We start from the raw sequence: 21,340 nt of genomic DNA, 5'->3' as shown, positions 1-21,340 counted from the left end.
AGTCTGGGTAAACAAATAAGCATGGGTATAGCTTGCTTATTGCGGCGGTTACTACCCCTAAATAATTAAGCTAGATATTTCACTTAGAGGCAGTTCCAACATTGCTCTCTACATTAATGGTGGGGGTGGAAGGGAAATAGAATCAAAAGGTTACTAAGAGCCAAGAGTAACAGATAAGTATGAGAAAAAAAAAAGTGCAAAACTTGCTGGGCAGACTGGATGGGCCGTTTGGTCTTCTTCTGCCATCATTTCTATGTTTCTATATCAGCATGGGAGCACAGTCGGACTTCATGCTGTTGGCCTGGAGAGGCAAGGAAGGCCCAAACAGCGTAGGTGATGTCAAGGCAAGGGACAGAGCCAGAATCAGGAGATGTGGTCAATGGCAGCCGAGGTCAGAATCAGAGGATCAGTCTGAGGAATAGTCAACGAGGCAGAGGTCAGGTTCCGGAGGTCAGACGAGGTCACAAGGCAGGCAGAGGTCAGGATTCAGGCAGCGGTCAGGATGGTCAAGGAACAAACTGAAGTCAGTACCAGAGAGACAGTCCAAGAGTACTACCTGGGAGGATGGACAGACAGATGCAGGAACAGAAGGACGCTGGAACAGAAGGATGCTGGAACAAGACTGTGAATGCGGAAGCAAACCAGTATACTTACGGTGCCGAACTAATTGCCAAGGCAAGGGAGTGCAGGTAGGGACTTTTTTATATCGTTCCAACAATCAGGGTGCGCCGCGGAGCTAGGACCCGCCCCTGGCCCTACAAGAGGTCGGGCGGTCCGCGCGCATGCTCGTAGGGGTGTGGCCAACACCATTGGAGACGCCGAACTCTGGCGTGAGGCCTGGGCCCGGTGACTGCCACCAGTCAGGATGGTCAAGGAACAAACTGAGGTCAGTACCAGAGAGACAGTCCAAGGGTACTACCTGGGAGGATGGACAGACAGATGCAGGAACAGAAGGACGCTGGAACAGAAGGATGCTGGAACAAGACTGTGAATGTGGAAGCAAACTAGTATACTTACAGTGCCGACCCATTTGCCAAGGCAAGGAAGTGCAGGTAGGGACTTTTTTATATCGTTCCAACAATCAGGGTGCGCCGCAGAGCTAGGACCCGCCCCTGGCCCTACAAGAGGTCGGGCGGTCCGCGCGCATGCTCGTAGGGGTGTGGCCAACACCATTGGAGATGCCGAACTCTGGCGTGAGGCCTGGTGCACAGTGGAAGGCCCGGCGACTGCCACCACGGGACGCCGAGGCCTAGAGGAGCTCGCGGCTGCCGCAGGGGAGGCTGACCCGTGACCTGCAGAGGAGCTAGTGAGGTGAGCAGGCCGCGCGGACCGGGCACGGATGGGGCGCGTAACATTCAGTGCCGGGAAAAATAGTGGAAACTATTCTAAAGGTCAAAATCGTAGAGCATATAAAAAGACATGGTTTAATGGAACATAGTCAATATGGATTTACCCAAGGGAAGTCTAGCCTAACTAATCTGCTTCATTTTTTTGAAGGGGTTAATAAACATGTGGCTAAAGGGGAACCGGTAGATGTAGCGTATTTGGATTTTCAGGAGGCATTTGGCAAAGTCCCTCATGAGAGGCTTCTAAGAAAACTAAAAAGTCATGGAATCGGAGGCAATATCCTTTCATGGATTACAAACTGGTTAAAAGACAGGAAACAGAGAGTAGGATTAAATGGTCAATTTTCTCAGTGGAAAAGGGTAAACAGTGGAGTGCCTCAGGGATCTGTACTTGGGTCGGTTCTTTTCAAAATATATATAAATGATCTGGAAAGGAATATGACGAGTGAGGTTATCAAATTTGCAGACGATACAAAATTATTCAGAGTAGTTAAATCACAAGCGGATTGTGATACATTACAGGAGGACCTTGCAAGACTGGAAGATTGGGCATCCAAATGGCAGATGAAATATAATGTAAACAAGTGCAAGGTGTTGCACATAGGGAAAAATAACCCTTGCTGTGGTTACACGATGTTAGGTTCCATATTAGTAGCTACCACCCAGGAAAAATATCTAGGCATCATAGTGGATAATACTTTAAAATCGTCGGCTCAGTGTGCTGCAGCAGTCAAAAAAGCAAACAGAATGTTAGGAGTTATTGGGAAGGGAATGGTTAATAAAACGGAAAATGTTATAATGCCTCTGTATTGCTCCATGGTGAGACCGCACCTTGAATACTGTGTACAATTCTGGTCACTGCATCTAAAAAAAGATATAGTTGTGATTGAGAAGGTACAGAGAAGGGCAACCAAAATGATAAAAGGTATGGAACAGCTCCCCTATGAGGAAAGGCTGAAGAGGTTAGGGCTGTACAGCTTGGAGAAGAGATGGCTGAGGGGTCATACCTTTTATCATTTTGGTTGCCCTTCTCTGTACCTTCTCCATCGCAACTATATCTTTTTTGAGATGCGGCGACCAGAATTGTACACAGTATTCAAGGTGCGGTCTCACCATGGAGCGATACAGAGGCATTATGACATTTTCCGTTTTATTAACCATTCCCTTACCCTCAAGAAAGCCTCACTGTAATAACAAGTAAGACATTAAAAATAATAAATAAATAAAAAAAAACCCCCAAAAAAACACCTTGTATAAAGTTCTCCCCTATTGATACTATGTACAAATACTGTCCTTGCGCTCCACTGTTTCACTGTTAAATTGTTAACCTGTGTTCCTCTGTTATACTGTTCCTACGCTTGTTTTAATGTTTCAATGTAAAAATGGTACGACTCCCGTCATGCTATTATCCTACCTAATAAACGAAGCTTGACCGACGTGCCGCAAATGCGCAGTAGAGAGCAGCTCTACTGCGCATGTGCGGGCGAGCACGTCGTTCTTAGGCAGCGTAAAAAAAAAACAAAACATGGCGGCGGCGGCGGTAGCGGCAGCGGGCGGCGGTGGTAGCGGTAGCGGGCGGCGGCACCTGCGGTAGCGGCAGCGGGCGGTAGCGGCGGCGGCGGTAGCGATAGCGGGCGGCGGCAGCAGCGATAGCGGCAGCGGGCGGCGGTAGCGTCAGCGGGCGGTAGCGGCGGCGGGCGGCAGCGGTAGCAGCAGCGGGCGGCGGCGGCGGTAGCGGCGGCGGGCGGCGGCGGTATCGGCGGCGGGCGGCGGCGGTAGCGGTAGCGGCGGCGGGCGGCGGCGGTAGCGGTAGCGGCGGCGGCGGTAGCGGTAGCGGTAGCAGGCGGCAGTAGCGGTAGCGGCAGGTAGCGGTAGCGGCAGCGGCCAGGAGAGAGGGAGGGACGGACTGAGAGGGAGGGACTGAGTGAGAGAGTGGGAGGGAGGGACTGAGTGAGAGGGAGGGATTGAGTGAGGGGGAGGGGCGGGGAGGGAGGGATTGAGTGAGGGGGCTGGGAGGGAGGGATTGAGTGAGGGGGAGGGGCTGTGAGGGAGGGACTGAGTGAGAGGGAGGGGCTGGGAGGGAGGGACTGAGTGAGGGGAGAGTGAGAATGAGGGAGAAGTGAGAGTCAGGGCCGCAGCGGCGAAGACGGGCGGCAGCAGTGAGGGAGGAGAGAGAGAGGGAGGGACTGAGTGAGAGGGGAGGAGAGAGAGGGAGAGGGAGTGGGACTGAGTGAGAGGGAGGGAGTGGGAGTGTGAGAGGGGGGGAGGGAGGGAGTGGGACTGAGTGAGAGGGAGAGGGGGGACTGAGTGGTGGGGGGGAGGGAGTGAGTGGGACTGAGGGAGGGAGTGGGACTGAGAGGGAGGGAGGGAGGGAGTGGGACTGAGTGAGAGGGATAGAGGAGGGAGGGAGAGAGGGGGGTGGGAGTGAGTGAGACTGAGTGGGAGGGAGGGACTGAGTGGGAGGAGAGGGAGGGTGGGGAGGAGTGGGTGAGTGTGAGGGAGGGAGGTAGGGGGTGGTGAAGAGTGAGGGGAGAGAGAATGAGGGGGAGGTGAGAGACAGAGGGATGTAGCCCGTTTTAACGGGCTTAACGGCTTGTCCTGTTATAATGTGAACCGATGTGATGTACCCCAACGAATGTCGGTATATAAAAGCAAATAAATAAATAAATAAATAATTCCCTTCCTAATACCTCCTAACATTCTGTTTGCTTTTTTGACTGCTGCAGCTCGCTGAGCCGACGATTTTAAAGTATTATCCACTATGATGCCTAGATCTTTTTCCTGGGTGGTAGCTACTAATATGGAACCTAACATCGTGTAACTACAGGAAGCGTTATTTTTCCCTATGTGCAACACCTTGCACTTGTCCACATGAAATTTCATCTGCCATTTGGAAGTCATCTCTTCTCCAAACTGAACAGCCCTAACTTCCTTAGCCTTTCCTCTTTGTGGAGCCTTTCCATGCCCCTTATTTTGGTCGCTCTTTTCTGTACTTTCTCCCATGAAATTAAAGCTTTTTTGAGATATGGCAACCAGAATTTCACAGTTTTCAAGAAGTGGTCTCACTGTTTTATTTGCCATTTCCTTCCTTATCATCCCTAACATTCTGTTTGTTTCTATGTCCGCCACAGCACACTGAACTGACAATTTCAATGTATTATCCACTATAACTCCTAGATCTCTTTCCTGGGTGGTAAGCACTAAGATAGAACCTAACATTGTATAACAGTTATTTTTCCCTATATGCATCACTTTGTTCTTGTCCATGTTAAATTTCATCTGCCATTTGGAAGGTCCGTCTTCCAGTCTCACAAGGTCCTCCTGCAACTTATTATAATCCGCTTGAGATTTAACTACTCTGCATAATTTTGTGTCATCTGCAAATTTGATCACCTCATTCGTCATACTCCCTTCCAGATTATTTATAAATATATTAAAAAGCACTATTCCAAGTACATATCCCTGAGGCACTCCAGTTTACAGTTTTCCACAATGAAAACAGACCATTTAATCCTTCTCCGTTCCTGTCTTTTAACCAGCTTGCAGTCCATAAAAGGACATCGCCTCCTATCCCATGACTTTTTAATTTTATTAGAAGCCTCTCATGAGGGACTTTGTCAAACACCTTCTGAAAATCCAAATACACCACATCTACCAGTTCACCTCTATCCACATGTTTACTTACCCCTTCAAAAACATGTAGGAGATTTGTGAGGCAAGACTTCCCTTGGGTAAATCCATGGTGACTGGATCCCATTAAACCATGTCTATCTAATGTTTAGTGATTTTATTCTTTATAACAGTTTCCACAATTTTTCCTGGCACTATAGTCAGGCTCACCGGACTATCATTTCCAGCTCACCCCTGGAGCCCTTTTAAGTATCAGGGTTACACTGGCCACCTTTCAGTCTTCAGGTACAATGGATGATTTTAATAATAGGTTACAAATTAATTGAATTAGTTCTGTAATTTTATTTTTTAGTTTTTTCAGAACCCTGGAGTATATACCATCCAATCCAGGTGATTTACTATTCTTCAGTTTGTCAATGTGGCCTACCACATCTTCCAGGTTCACTGTGATACGGTTCAGTTCTTCTGAATCCATTACCCTTGAAAACTGTCTCCGGGGTGGGTATCTCCCCAACATCCTCTTCAGTGAACAACAAAGCAAAGAAGTCTCCTTACTCTTTCCCTGATGGCCTTATCTTCCTAAGTGCCCCTTTAACCTCTCTCGGTCATCTAACGGTACAACTGACTCCCTCGCAGGTTTTCTGCTTTAGATATATTTTTAAAGTTTTTATTATGAGTTTTTGCTTCTGTGGCCAACTTCTTTTCGAATTCTCTCTTAGCCTGTCTTATCAGTGTCTTACATTTAACTTACCAATGCTTATGTTTTATCCTATTTTCTTCTGATAGATCCTTCTTTCAATTTTTGAATGAAGATCTTTTGGTTAAAATAGCCTCTTTCAACTCACTTTTTAGCCATGCTGGAAATTGTTTGATCTTCCTTCCACCTTTCTTAATACGTGGAATACATCTGGACTGTGCTTCTAAGATGGTATTTTTTAATAAAGTCCACGCCTGTTGCACATGCTTAACCTTTGTAGCTGAACCTTTTAGTTTTTTTAATTTATTTTTCTCATTTTATCAAAGTTTCCCTTTTGAAAGTTTATGTTACGAGCGCGGAGGCATGGTCGTTCTATAGCGGGTGTTGTGAGCCCTTGGGCCACGGCACGACTAAGGGAGGAGCCCCAAGACACACTGTGGAAGGTGAGCTGGTGCAAGCATGGGTAGCGAGGAACAGAATATGGCGGAAGCGGAGCCAAGGAAGCTGAAGGTGTGCCCTCTACCGGACCTGCACACCACAAGATGACCAACAACACAATGTTGATCAGTGAACAGTCCTCCAACCGTTCCAAGCCCTTTTGGACCTGCCGCTGGTTATGGCAATAGGCGGCAGGCCGGACAGAGGACAAGGGCAGACGAAGGCTCTGGAACATAGAGACTCTAGACGTAGACTCAGGAACGAGGTACTTGGGTGCACAGACATAGACTCAGGAACAAGGTACTTGGGTGCACAGACGTAGACTCAGGAACAGGGTACTTGGGTGCACAGACGTAGACTCAGGAATGAGGTACTGCAGGCAAGGTATTCAGAAGCAGGATCAAGGACTGGGTTGAAACTGTGACGCAGCGCGCCTTACACAGCCACTACCCATGGCTGGTCGCGGATCACGCTTGCATGCGAAGCAGGCTGTAGATGAGGTGTGGAATAACTGAAGCTGGAACATGGCGAAGATTCGGTAGAAGCCTGTACCAAGGTGCGCCCTACACAGCCCGTCCTAGGCTGGTCGCGGACCACGCTGGAAGGCAAAGGTCCAGTCAGAGTCTTGGGCATGGACGGATGCAATACAAGGGACTCCGAAGACCAGGACGGAAGCAAGCAAGAACTGAAGCAGAAGTCTTCCGGAGGCTTGTACTGAGCAGTTGTAGATGGCCAAGTACCATGAGCGTCCCACACAGTCACTACCCATGGGTTGGTCACGGACCACAACATGGCACGCCAGAGGGTGGACATCAAGGAGCCAAAAGCAAGGGTGAAAGCGAAGACATCAGGGTGGAACATCAGGACTGGATCACAACACCAACACGAGACATGGAGCTCCAACAAAGAACATGAAGACGAGCCCGTCAAAGCAGAAGCAGACCACGGCAGACCTGGACCAGTCAGAAGACACAGATGACTGTGGAACCCGATCCAAAGGCAAACAGGAACTGAAGTGAAAATCCTTTTATATTATGCTGTAAGCAGGCAACCCCCTGGGAGGAGTGTAGATGGACCACACCCGGCTGGCCCTATAACTAAAGCAAAGAGCTGCGGGCAAGCCCCTAGGAAGAAGGGCGGGGCCCAAACCAGGAAGTCCAAACTGAGACTGGAGCAGGCCTCAGGCAGGCCCCGAGGGCATCGAAGGCCTCCCAGGCCATGGAGCAAAACCGGTTTAGACTGTCCAGACAAGACCCCGGCTTCGGTGCGGCCTCCAGAGAAAAGGTGAGAGGCCTCCTGTGGCACAGCTACAGGAGGAATCCTAACAGTTTAGTGCTAGAGCCGTGGATGTATTTCTGTCCCCTTTCCAATCATTAATTCAAATTTGATCATATTATGATCACTATTGCCAAGTGGCCCCACCACCGTTACCTCTCTCACCAAATCCTGCGCTCCACTTAGAATTAGATCTAAAATTGCTCCTCTCTCGGTCCCTGAAGCAATTACTCCATAAAACTAATTTATTCCATCCAGGAATTTTATCTCTCTAGCATGTCCTGATGTTTCACTTACCCAGTCAATATAGGGGAAATTGAAATATCCCATTATTACTGCTCTAACAATTTGGTTATTTTCCCTAATTTCTCTTAGTATTTCACTACCCAACTCATCATTTTGGCCACTTGGATGATAGTATACTCCTATTGCTATCCTCTTTCCACCATGTTTCTGAGATGCCAATTAAGTCTGTCATCATTCACTGCTATACACTATTACTCCCATCTTCTTAGACTTCTGGCATTAGCATAGAAACATTTCAAAGTGTGATTTTTGTTTCTATTAACATTCTTTTCAGTTGACAGGGATAAATTGGAATATTTTAGCTCAGGTGAGTCAAATTATAGGCACTTGGACTATTTTACTTATTATTGGAACCACTCTGTTGGGATGCCCTAACTCTAATGCTTCATTAATATCCTTTGAAGATACTTCCTTCTGAACCATGCTGCAGAGTAATTGTCTGCTTTAAGATCATAACATAAGAACATAAGAAATGCCATACTAGGTCAGATCAAGGGTCCATCAAGCCCAGTATCCTGTTTACTCACGGTAAATGGTCTGATGCAAGGATAACATGAGGCATTTGAAATACCTTGTGTTATTTCAGCCTCGGCACTACATGTATTTAAATGAGCTGACTACTAAACAAAGCCATGCAAATCAAATAATGCAGCTTGCCGAAAAAAATCGCAAGCCGGATTATTTGACTTGAAGTTAGCTACATCTCAACAGCTGTAGATAATGATGGCAGGAGGGCCTTGACTTTTACGGTCCAGGGTACTGATATGCAGATATTAGGGAAAAAGCACAGGACTGCTTCTACAGCCAAGTCCAAAAGCAAAGCATGTTCAAGCAGCTGCATTGTATGAATTATGAAGAAGGATTCCGCAGCTGGGTCCCCTTACCTACGCCGAGAGGCGGCCAGCCTCGGCTCTCCCTCCTTGCCACTCACTGCGGCCGACGCCAATCTCCGCTGATGTGACCTGCCCTCGTGGCACAGCATGCCGTTGGCTCGGCCTCTGCGCCTGCCTCTCTAGATGCGCGTGTGTGCTGTCACCGGCAATTTAAAGGGCCCGCGGCGGGAAACTTCCCTGCAGCCCGGGAAGATGATGTCAGTCAGGGTGGGTATATATATATATACCCAGCCCTGACTCCAGCTCTTTGCCTCAGCAATGGGTCCTCCTCTGCTTCAGAGTGTGTAGTCTTCGTTGTCTTCTGATCCTGTGTTTTATCCTTGCCTTCTGATCCTATGTTCCAGTCCTGACTCCTGATCCTGCATTCCTGCCTTGCTCCCTGCTTCCTGCTCCTAGCCCTTCGGACTGACTTCCTTGTTTTGGTCTTGCCTGGTACACCAACTCTGCCTGACCTCCACCTGCTTGACCTCTGCCTGGTAATCTGACTCTGCTTGACCTCCAGCCTGTTTCTCCGTATTCACCTCTTTTTTGCCCATCCTGACCTGAGACCGCCTGCTCCTGGTTCCATCTGTCTGCCCTGACTTCTGCCTGCCTGATGCCACTTCAACCTCCTCCTCTGGTTTCACGGCGAGAGAGACCTGCACCTAAGTCCTGCTGGCCCCCGGTACCCAAGGGCTCAACCTGCGGGGAATGTGGGCTTGTAAAGGTAAAGCTCTAGTTAGGTCTTCCTAGCCTGCACCGCCTCCCAATGATGAGGACCATAGGCCCTCTCCTGGTGGTAGCGCCAACCTCGTCTCTGCTCAAGGCTCTACACTCGCAATAGGTTGCTGAGGCCATGGACCCGGCAGACCTGAGCAGCCTTCAAGCAATCTCTGGATTGGCTCAGAGGCTCCAGCAGCAACAACAGTGCCTGGATGTGCTAGTGACTATGGTGGAACATTTGGTGAATCACCTGGACTTGGTGCCGATGCCCGGTGCTCCTCCACCCACGACCGTAGCAGCACCTATTTCCACAGCAGCTCTCCACCTTCCAGCACCTCCTTGCTACGCAGGGGACCCTATACAGTGCCGTGGGTTCTTGAACCATTGCTTCATGCATTTAGCTTTATAGCCAGACCAATTTGCCAGTGATCAGATCAAGACCACCTTCATTTTATCGCTTCTGGATGGCAAAACCCTAGCCTGGGCCTGTCCCTTGTGGGAGCGCGGTGACCACCTGCTTTAGGATCTTCCCTGCTTCATGCAGACCTTCAAACAGGTTTTTGACAAACTAGGGAGACAGTCCACGGCAGCCTCAGATCTTCTCCATCTCCATCTCCATCAAGGCTCATGCCCTTTGGCAGAGTACACCGTGGAGTTCTTCACTCTAGCTTCTGAACCTGGGTGGCATGAGGACAGCCTCCAGAGCATTTTCCTGGAGGGCCTGTTCTCGAGGATCAAAGATGAACTGGCTGATCAGGAGATTCCGGAGGACTTGGAAGCCCTCATTGACCTGGCTGGGCGTATTGACTGCCGTCTCCAACAACATCTGCTGGAGCTGAAGCCAGGTTGTAAGCCAGTCCCCCTGGCGCCATCCTTCTCCTGGCCTTTGGCTCCATCCCCACCGGCCGAGCCTGTCCAATCATGCGGAGAGGAACCCATGCAACTCAGCCGGAGCCATCTCATTCCGGAAGAGAAACAATGGTGGCAGACCTCAGGCTTGTGCCTCTACTACGCTGGCAAGGGGCACATGCTGGCACAATGTCTCGAGAGGCCGGGAAACTCCAAAGCCTAGGCATCACTGGGCAGATGACCCTAGGCTACATTAATCCTGCTCCCCAATGCACTACTCCCGTGACTCTTATCCATCCCGAGGGCACCTTCTCCACTCAGGCCCTCATCAACTCCAGAGCTGGAGGGAATTTTATCCTATCGGATTTGGTCACAGAACTGGTCCTCTCCAAGATGCCCAGAACACCACCCCTGGCGATTTCCTCCATCCGAGGGGATCCCCTGCCAGGCCGGATTACCCAAGTAACCACCCCTGTGAAGCTACGCGCTGGGATCCTCCATGAGGAGGAGATCTCATTTCTTCTCCTGGAGAAGGCCATATACCTGGTGGTCCTAGGCCTCCTCTGGCTTCAGAGACATTCTCCCCATATCGACTGGGAGACATTGCAGCTGGCCTCCTGGGGTCCTTATTGCCACACTTCCTGTCTCCACGAAGTGCCTCACCCCAGACTTCTCCTAGCCACCACGTCACTGGCTCTGCCCACGAAATACGCAGATTTTGCGGATGTATTCTCAAAAGAGAAGACATCGCTCCCAGAACATTGTCCGTTCGACTGTGCCATAGACCTCTTTCTGAACTCCACACCTCCACGGGGATGAGTATACTCCCTATCACTCCCGGAAACACAGGCTATGTCACAGTACATCCAGGAGAACCTCGATAGGGGGTTCATCCACCCTTCTACTTCACCCGCTGGCTTCTTCTTCATGGTGAAGAAGGATGGTACCCTGAGACCCTGTATCAACTACTGGGGATTAAACACCATCACCCGCAGGGACAGGTACCCGCTTCCACTCATCCCGGAGCTGTTAGACCATCTGCAGGTGCGAAGTTGTCCATCAAGTTGGACCTATGAGGAGCCTATAACCTCGTACGTATTAAGCCTGGCGACAAGTGGAAAACCACCTTCAACACCCGAGACGGCCACTATGAGTACCTGGTGATGCCATTTGGCCTATGCAATGCCCAGTGGTTTTACAAAACCTAATGAATGAGGTCTTTTGAGTCATGCTTCATACTAACATCATCATCTACTTGGAAGATGATGCAGTTGTTCCTTATTTACTCCATGAACTTGCCGTCTCACCGCCTGGAGGTCAGGCACATTCTGCAATGCTTGCGCAAGCACAAGCTCTTCACTAAATTGGAAAAGTGCCTGTTTGAATGAGAGTCTCTCCCTTTTTGGGGGTTTATCATCTTGACTGCGGGCTTCCACATGGACCTGGAAAAGGTCGCCAGTATCTGGGATTGGCTCCAACTCTCTGGGCTCGGTGCCCTACAATGCTTCCTCAGCTTCGCCAATTTCTACAGGCACTTTATTCCCCAGTACTTGCACCTGGTGGCGCCCCTCACTGCTCTTACCAGGAAAGGGGCCGATTCCAAACAATGGCCGCCCGAGCCGATTGCGACCTTCAAATGTTTGAAGGATGCCTTCCTCCAAGACACTTGCCTCAGACACCCGGACCCCTCACACCCATTTGTGGTCAAAGTGGATGCCTCCGACATGGCAGTGGGAGCCATCCTCAGTCAGCACTCTGGGAAAGGTACCTTGTTACCCTGCTCATACTTCTCACGGAAATTCACCCTGGCAGAGAAGTACTACAGCATCGGGGAAAAGGAGCTACTGGCCATCAAAATGGCCTTTGAGGAATGGTGATAGTGGCTTGAGGGAGCACAGCACCCCATCATGGTTCTCACTGACCACAAGAGCCTCGAATATCTCATCCTAGCCCAACAGTTGAACTCTTGCCAAGCCCACTGGTTGCTATTTTTAAGCTGCTTGAACTTTACCCTCCGCTATAGACCAGCATCCAAGAATGCCAAGGCCGATGCCTTGTCCAGAGCCTTCGAGACAGACGACACTCCAGCAGCGCCCCAATACATCATTGACCCAGCAAGGGTCTTCCTGGCCGCCACCCAAATGGTCCCTCTGGAGAAGATGGTGGTACCCCTCCATCTCCGACAGAAAGTCCTGGCATGGGTCCAATACTCCCTCACCGCTGGGCACCCCGGAAGAGCACGTACGCTGGAGTTATTATGGTGATTCTACTGGTGGCCGCAGATGGAACAAGGCGCCAGGGTCTACGTCGACTCCTGTATTACTTATGCCTAGCAGAAACCCTTGCCCGAGCATCTCTGGAGCCTTCTGTGGCCCTTGTCTGTGCCCAAGGAACCATGGACTCATATCTCAACAGACTTCGTCGTGGAGCTACCCTAGTCAAACGGCAACCACATCATCTGGGTAGTCGTTGACAGATTCTCTAAAATGGCACACTTCATCGCTCTCCCCAAGCTCCCTTCAGCCCCAGAACTGGCCCAACTATTCATGCAGCACATTTTCCGTTTTCATGGGCTGCCACGGCACATAGCCTCTGACAGAGGAACCCAGTTCACAGCAAGGTACTGGTGATCACAGTGTAAACAATTCGGGGTGCAACTCGACTTTACTTCTGCATATCATCCACAGGGGAATGGGCAAGCCAAACACACCAAACAGACCCTAAAGACCTTTCTCCGCTCCTTTGTCAACGACAGACAAGATGACTGGGCCTCCCTGCTACCCTGGGCAGAGTTTTCGCACAACTCTCACACCCACTCTGCAACTGGCTCTTCACCCTTCCAGGTGGTCTACGGGCAGCAACCAGCATCACCGCTACCCACTCCACTCTCTGTGCCCTCTCCTGCAGCTCAACTCACCATGAGCTATGGGGGTAACGTGTATGGAGCGGCAGTTACTAAATCTACACAGAACGGCAGTTACTACTTTTAACAGAAACATGGGGGTAACTTGAACAGAGCGGCAATTACTAAACCTGCACAGAATGGCAATTACTACTATAAGAAAGTTGCTGGGCAGACAGGAAAGACCATTTGGTCTTTTCTGCCAACATTACTATATAACTTACCCCAGGAGCATTTGGACATTAAGGCAAGTTTTAATGCACTTGGGGATCTTGCTTAAAGGAGCCAACAGCCCCAATCACACCCCCACCCCCAAAAGCAATAAAATGCAGCAGTCTCCATTGACTTCCTGTTTCTCTCTCCCCAGAGGCGGCCCACTGTTAAAATAATAAAATAATAATAGAAAATAAAAAATAATAGAAAATCACTGCCAGGCCCCTGTTGCGTCCGTCGGTCTCAGACGGCTTCAACCTCTGTGCCTCACCTTTCTTCCTTCTCTCTCCTCAAGCCTTGGGAAGATGGCTGCTGCCACGTCTTCATGCCGGCTCTCCGGCGTCCCCGGAACGGCAACGGCGACGGTGTTCGCCATGATTTTCCTGAGGGCCTCCTAGGGTGCGCACGCGCAAGCCACCCACATCTTTATCCACGTCATGGCGGGAACCTCGAGAGCATCCCCTCCGAGTGATGTCATCACATCCTGGTATTTAGCCTGCCCTTCGTTTGCTAACAAACTGAGTTAGCAAGGATTGGACTGCCTCCAGTCTAAGCTGCTTTGCCGCTTCCCAGCTGCCACTGGAAGCTCTCTCTGCCTTTCAGGGTAATTCTTCACTAACCTGAGTACCCGCTCCTCGGGGGCCCCTTTACTCTATTTCAGGTACCTATCTTGGGAATCCGGGTACTTGCTCCTCGAGGGCCTGCTCTCCCTAATCTGGTGCCTGCCACTGAACAACTTCTGCCTGCCAGGACATTCAACTATACAGCTTTCTACTTCTGTGAGTACTAACCCTTCTCAGTCTGTCTCATCTGCAGTTCAGCGCTCTACATCTTCATCCGGGACCTGTCCCTGCTACGCTGCGCTGCCCATCCTATTCAGGTGTGAAACTGGTCTCCTCTGCTGTGGACCCCTGGACTACTTCACTGGGTTACCTTCACTGCTGCCCGCTCCCCTGGCAGTACCATCAAGCTGTACAATAAATACAACTTCTCTGTGTTTGCGTGTATAGAGTCTAGCCTAGTACTGTGATTCCTCACGGGGCTCCTCCCTGTGGGAGTGGCCATCACCGCAGTCCCCAAGAATCCACTCCAACACCTCACAACCATAACAACCCCACCCCAACCTTTCCCTTCAAAATGAAAATTTGGACCCCGAAGGCAGGGACCCTCCAACCCTAGCTCATCCTCTAGACTCTCCACTACCCACAAAATAGGCACCGATGGTCCAATGGGTGCCCAGAGTACCTCCTAGCACTCCGGGCCTGGCTGGCCCGTGTTTCAAAATGCTTTGAGCTACCGATGAAATGGTGTGAGCTAAATCTAAATAAATAATAATTATTATTCTTTTCAGTTTTTGAGCAAATAGACTGGGCCCAGTAGCTCAGCAGTAGTGCTGCTATACTAAATACCTGGGTTTGATTTATGAGCCTCAATTGGGTGAGACAGAGTTGCTGTGGAGGTATCATTCACAGACCCTGAAAGGAAGGAGTCTCAGCTGTCACACAACAGTGACACCTAGTGGCCAGATTAAGGATATACATGTACCCAGATCCAGAGGCAGTCGTAACTTGAGGCCCCTACCCAAGGATGGCCAGAGTGATGGCTGAATTAAACTTGAGGATCATAAGGTTAAAAAACAATAGATTAAGCCCCCAGAGTTGGAAATTAAGGCTTATGGATTCCAGAGACTAGTTCTGTTGGGTTGGAAGCCTAAAGGAACAGAGTAAACTGTTGGATCAAAAAAATAAATAATCAGCAGACACCCATCCTCACACAGCTTCCCACGATCACTGGTAATCCTGTCACTCCTCTCCTTCATCATTTTCTTCCCTATAACTTGTCTCTCCCCTCCTTCCATATCTGCTCTCTTCCATCTGCTCTTTTCCTCCTCTCCCTTCCATCCAGCCTCCCCTTTTACCTGTTGCCCCTGGTCCCTGAAGAACTCTCCCGTATTCTCAATGATTTTCTCATCAGACAGCTGGCAGTACGGTTGCTCCTGGCAGAAGGTGAAGGTCTCCCACAATGTCACACCATAGGCCCACACATCACTGGCTGTGGTGAACTTTCCCTGTAGGTGGAAAGGAAAGAGACCCCGGGATGGTGAGAAATTCTGACTTGGTAATTTGAGGATGGGTAGTTTTTGTGGGGGATTTCACTGACTCAGAGAAAGGTAATCCCTACAACTAGTAGGAAGTGACATTGCTTACATGAAAAACAAATCAAGGGCTGCCATAACAATTACAATTCATGGATAGGTCAAGCATTAAAAGCAGATCTGCTACTAAACATCACATCTCAGAGTTAATCTGCAAACTTTTATGCAGAAGATCCTGGTTTGGCAATCATGTTCCATAGGTCGATCAGGGCCTGGGAGAATTTAATAATGGGAACGTGATGAACTTTGAGGTACACCGCAATGCAACTTGATAGAAGATGACATAGAGCCCTAAACATAAATTAGTGAGAGCTATTCTGAAACCTGCCCTTTAATCCCATCCCAATTGACTGGCATCTCCCAAGGAGAACTGAGTGATCTACCAAATCAAATGCTGTAGTCATAGGTAATAAAATTAGCAGTGCATGCTCCTCCTTATCTAGACATTTTAGAAACTTATCCTGCAATGATATAAGCGCTATCTTAGTGCTGTGCCCTGAGCAAAAGCCAACCTGGCATACATCCAGGCAGTTATTCTCTTCTAAAACAGATGTTAACTGGGACATTACAGCTTGTTCAGTTAGCTTAGTTTGCTAGAGGTATTTAACTTGCACGCAGAGATGACTAGATTTGAATTTTTTTAAATATAGGCATTATCACCAGATAATTCAACTGAGAAAAGAACATAAGAAATTGCCATGCTGGGTCAGACCAAGGGTCCATCAAGCCCAGCATCCTGTTTCCAACAGAGGCCAAACCAGGCCATAAGAACTGGCAATTACCCAAACACTAAGAAGATCCCATGCTACTGATGCAATTAATAGCAGTGGCTATTCCCTAAGTAAACTTGATTAATAGTCGTTAATGGACTTCTCCTCCAAGAACTTATCCAAACCTTTTTTGAACCCAGCTACACTAACTGCACTAACCACATCCTCTGGCAACAAATTCCAGAGCTTTATTGTGCGTTGAGTGAAAAAGAATTTTCTCTGATTAGTCTTAAATGTTCTACTTGCTAACTTCATGGAATGCCCCCTAGTCCTTCTATTATTCGAAAGTGTAAATAACCGATTCACATCTACTTGTTCAAGACCTCTCATGATCTTAAAGACCTCTATCATATCCCCCCTCAGCCGTCTCTTCTCCAAGCTGAACTGCCCTAACCTCTTCAGCGTTTCCTCATAGGGGAGCTGTTCCATCCCCTTTATCCTTCTTGCAAAAATCTATTAACAATATCCCTCAAAACCTTTCTTGCTTTCGCTGGTATTTTTTTTTTTTCAAAAGGTGAGATGGACAGGGATCAAGCATGCAACAAGTGGATCTTACACGCAATAGAACTTTCATCATATCAATTGTAGATAAAAGATCAGACTCTTCAACAGGGCCAGTGCTAGGTTTTTTGCTGCCCTGTGTGAACAATTACTGTGCTGCCCCCACCTCCCCCACGATTCGTTCAGTCGCTGTCCCAGCCCATCAAATAAAACCAAGCTCCTTCCTGCAATCTATATTTTAAAAAACTGACATGCCCCTACTCCTCACCTCTGTCACATATGCAGAACACAGACAGACCCTCACCAAATACAGAATGAAGAGATCAGAAAGTATAAACAGAAACGTGCTGAGAAGAACTGAACTGGAACCCACAAAAGTCAGCCTCTACATGCAGAGCAACAATGGAAAAACAGGAGCATTATCATTCTTCATAAAACATTAAATAATAAATCAAGAAATATAAAACATCAATCATAACAGTAAAATCATATTTGTAAAAAGAATAAATATTTCAAACCAGTTAATGGATAAGAATATCCAAAATTTCCCAAACACCAATAAAATATTTCAAAACTTCTGATGAATAAAAAAATCCAATAATTAAAAAATGTTCTGTTCCCCCCCCCTCAAAATTAAATATTTCAAAAGTGAAGAAACATCAAATTTCACGCAATAATTAAAACTAATAAGAAAAAAAAATCTCATGCTCTCCATACCTGGGATCTTTTGATTTCTAGTCACCCTGAGACTAGATTGGGAGAGGTAGGGCCATACAAATGTTATCTTTCCTCTCACACACACATGCCCAATAATACATTCATTCTTTCACACATTCTCTCTCTCACATACACAGGCTCCTTCTCCCTCACAGATACATTATGTGTGTGTGTGTGTGTGTGTGTATGTGAGCCTGTGAGCCTATATGTGACACATAGGCTCTCACAGGCACACAAACATTCACAAACACACACACAAGCACACAGGCTCTCACAGACACATTCACAGGCACATAGGCTCTCATGCAGACATACACACACATAGGCTGTCACACAGACACACAAACACACACATAGGTTCTCACACATACACGTGTATGTGCTCATACAAATACAGGCTCTCACACAGACACTTACACACACATAGGCTCTCACACAGACACACATAAAACCACACACATAGCTCTCACACAGACACAAACACATAGGCTCTCATACAGATCCACACAGATGCTCTCACACAGACTCATACACACATGCTCTCACACACATATACAAGCTCATACATATACATACAGGGGCTCCCTATTGTCATCAAGCCAAGGTGGAATGCCCTCCACCATGGCCCAATGGCCTTCCTGCTTTGGGGAGGAATGGAAATTGTGAACAGGCGTGCATGCGCATGCACAAATAAAAACACGGGCCTCTCCTTCAGCTGCCAGGGGCCCCACTCCTTCTTCAGCCGGCAGCGGCCTGCGGTCTCTCTCCTTCCTCAGCACTGCAGTGGCATGGCCAGAATTGATTTTTTTGGGTGGGCACAAAGTTAACATGGGTGGGCTATAGGCATGCAGGTCTGAGACCTATTGTATTCTTATTGATAAATTATGCCATATACTGCACCCTACAATGGCTTTCAAAGTAGTTTGCAACAGCCATTATGCATCATGCGTAAAACTTTAAAACATTTTACCTCAATTATTTCAAGCACTTACCAGAATTAAAAATTCCTTATTAATCTGTATTTTATATTTATTGCAGTTTATATATGCATAAGTATATCATGTAAAAAGCAAGGAAAACCAACAAACAGATTCAATCAATTATGTAATAAAACAAAAATTAATGTATTTGTTCATGAATCCTCTTTGCAGAAAGACAGAAATCATCATAACTACAATAAAATATCATTAATCAGAACAGGTGCAGAGCAGACCTAGGACAATTTACATTACAACCAACATGAAAACAAAATTCAAATTCTGGTGTCACCCCAGCAAAAAATATTCCTTCACTGCTATTTTGTGAAGTAACACAAACTCCTGCAAAAAAAGAAATGTCTAGAACCTTGCCATACCAAACAGTCACAGCACTGACTCTCAGGATTAAAATAAAAGCAATCTTATGAAAAAGCAGCAATGCAAATATTACACCAGGCCCTAGAACATTAATATTTATTTATTTAAAAACTTTTCTATACCGTCGCTAAGTTATATACCATCGCAACGGTTTACAAATAGGCACATAGACTAAGCTAAGTAAATGTAGGGTATCTTACATTCTAACAGGTGCCAATAAAGTTCGGTTACAATTTCATAAATAAAATCATTATTTGAGTAATGTTGGTCAAGTCCAGGTATATTATTGAGTTACTATCGCTTTGAAATATTACTTCTTAAAAGTAGGATTGATTAAATTCATTCTCATCTGCATTACCATGTACTTTCATTCTCTACCCTCCACACACCTACTGGAATAACAGGACTACTACAGAGAAACTACACACTAGCAGAAATACATGCACACAGGCAAAACAGAGACCGACCCTTACCTAACATATAAATAAGAGTGTACAAATTAGAAACAGAAACATGCAGACAAAACCAAAATAGAAAGCCTGAGAAACTAGACTCTGAACAGTGGAACACTGAAGAAAGATCAAAATATCAAAATATAAGAAATGCAAATTCCCAAAGGTTGAATATTTAAATTGCTAAAATCTCAAAATATATGTATTTTTTTACCTTTGTTGTCTGATCTTTGTATTTTTCTAATCAGTTGGTCCCAGTCTCTTTTCCCATTTTTCCCATGTTGCTCATTTCCTAATTCCTTTTCAGTCTCTCTTCTCCTACTGTTTTCTTTCCTTCCTGCCTCTCTCTCTCTCTCTCTCTCACACACACACACACACATGCTTTCTCTCACAGACTCCCTCAAACACACAAGTTCTCATTCTCATATGCTCTCCCCCTCCCCCACATAAGCTCATATTCTTTACACACACACACATACACACACTGTATATGCTCCATCATACACACACATACAAGCTCTCATTCTCTCAAACCCCCCCCCCCCCCAAGGCTCCCATTCTCAACCACATACACCACATTCAAGTTTCCATTCTCATCCACACATATACACATTCAAGCTTCCATTCTCATTCATACACACACATGCAGGGCATTTTCATTAGGCACAGCCAAAGCTCTACTGCTGCCGCGGGGATGGGATCCCGTGACAGCTTGCAACTCCGGCCCTCCTCTTTGCCATCGCGGGGATGGGATCCCATGATGGCCTTGCAGCTCCAGCCCTCCTCTTTGTTGTCATGGGGATGGGATCTCGTGATGGCCTTGAAACGCCAGCCTTCCTCTTCGCCATCGTGGGGTTGGGATCCCATGATGGCTTTGCAGCTCCAGCCCTCCTCTATGCCGTCGCAGGGATGGGATCCCGCGACAGTCTTGCTTTTTCTGAGGCCCTTCCTCTTCGCCATCACAGGGATGGGATCCTGCGAAGGCATTGCTCTAACCGGCCTCTTCTTCAGCCACCGGTGGTCTTTCTCCTTCATCCACCGGCAGTCTCTTTCTTCAGCTGCTGGTGGTTGAGCTCCGCCAGCTGTCCTCCCAGGTGTGCCGCCCCATACAAATGCATGGCATAAACACACGGTCGCACCGGGCCAGCTCTTCAAAAGGAAGGATCTTTCTCAGTTCACAAAGTATCAGATGGAGGTTTTATAGCTAGCCTAGAGAATACCTTTCTCCCTGTAGATCTGCTCCCAGCTGCATTCATTAGACTAGCTATACTAAAAAATCAAATTCATATCTCTTGGACCTAGGTAATTACTGTCCCATTGCATCTCTGCCTTTACTGATTAGAATGATGGAAAATTGCCTAGTCAATTGCAAGAATACATCATTTCCAATAAACTTCTTGCTACTTCTCAGTTCAAATTTTACATGCTCCAAAATACACCTATTGAGCAGTTTTGATTCCATTTATCATGGTTTAGATAATGGTACTCAATTCATCTTAGTTTTACTAGATACTGTATCTCTTCTGCTTTCGACACAGTTGATCATGACACATTGCTTTCTCATGCAAAAGAATTGGGGATTTCCTCCACTATTCACTGTTGGCTTGTTTCTTTTCTTTTCAAGTCATGATTGGCAATTTTTCTGATCTATATCCACTACTCATAGGTGTGCCTCAAGTCTCTGCTCTCTGCAACTTTATTTAATAACTATTTGACTCCTATATGTTCATTTCTGGCATATCTAGAAATTTCTTTTAAATTATATGCAGATAATATACAGTTCTTTTTTCCAATCTCTTCCTCTTTCGATCTTGCATTTAAGAATTTTTTTTTTATCACAGATTAGCACTTGGTCCACTGCCAGTGAATTGGCATTGAACACCAGCAAAACTGAAATTGTTACTATCTTGGGTTCTCTAGTTAATATTTGCCCAGTTTTATATATAATGGTTCCTCTATTTCCATTAGAGTGCATGTCCGTGACTTCGTCTTCATATAAATGCCTTAGATCACTCATCATATTTTAAATTACGCCTTTTGTGCTCTCTTAAGCCTTTTCTCAGTCACTCTGATTTTCATATATTTATTTTATTTATTTATTTATTAAGGCTTTTATATACCGAATTTCTTGATACAAAT

General features: G+C 47.1%; 1 protein-coding gene across 2 annotated transcripts in view; it reads right to left on the bottom strand.

Moving 5' to 3' along the window:
* The window catches only part of DDR2 (discoidin domain receptor tyrosine kinase 2), a 662,671-nt gene that overhangs the window by 87,599 nt on the left and 553,732 nt on the right, over nucleotides 1-21,340 (bottom strand). For both annotated transcript variants that reach the window (XM_029618162.1, XM_029618161.1), the window contains exon 16: nucleotides 15,170-15,319. In XM_029618162.1, coding sequence (XP_029474022.1) covers nucleotides 15,170-15,319 — 150 coding nt within the window. The remainder of the gene's footprint in view (nucleotides 1-15,169; nucleotides 15,320-21,340) is intronic.

The sequence above is a fragment of the Rhinatrema bivittatum genome, chromosome 10 (assembly GCF_901001135.1).
Source record: "Rhinatrema bivittatum chromosome 10, aRhiBiv1.1, whole genome shotgun sequence".
In the NCBI taxonomy this organism is placed as follows: domain Eukaryota; kingdom Metazoa; phylum Chordata; class Amphibia; order Gymnophiona; family Rhinatrematidae; genus Rhinatrema; species Rhinatrema bivittatum.
Note: the sequence above shows the minus strand (reverse complement) of the source record. Positions and strands in the feature narration are given on the sequence as shown.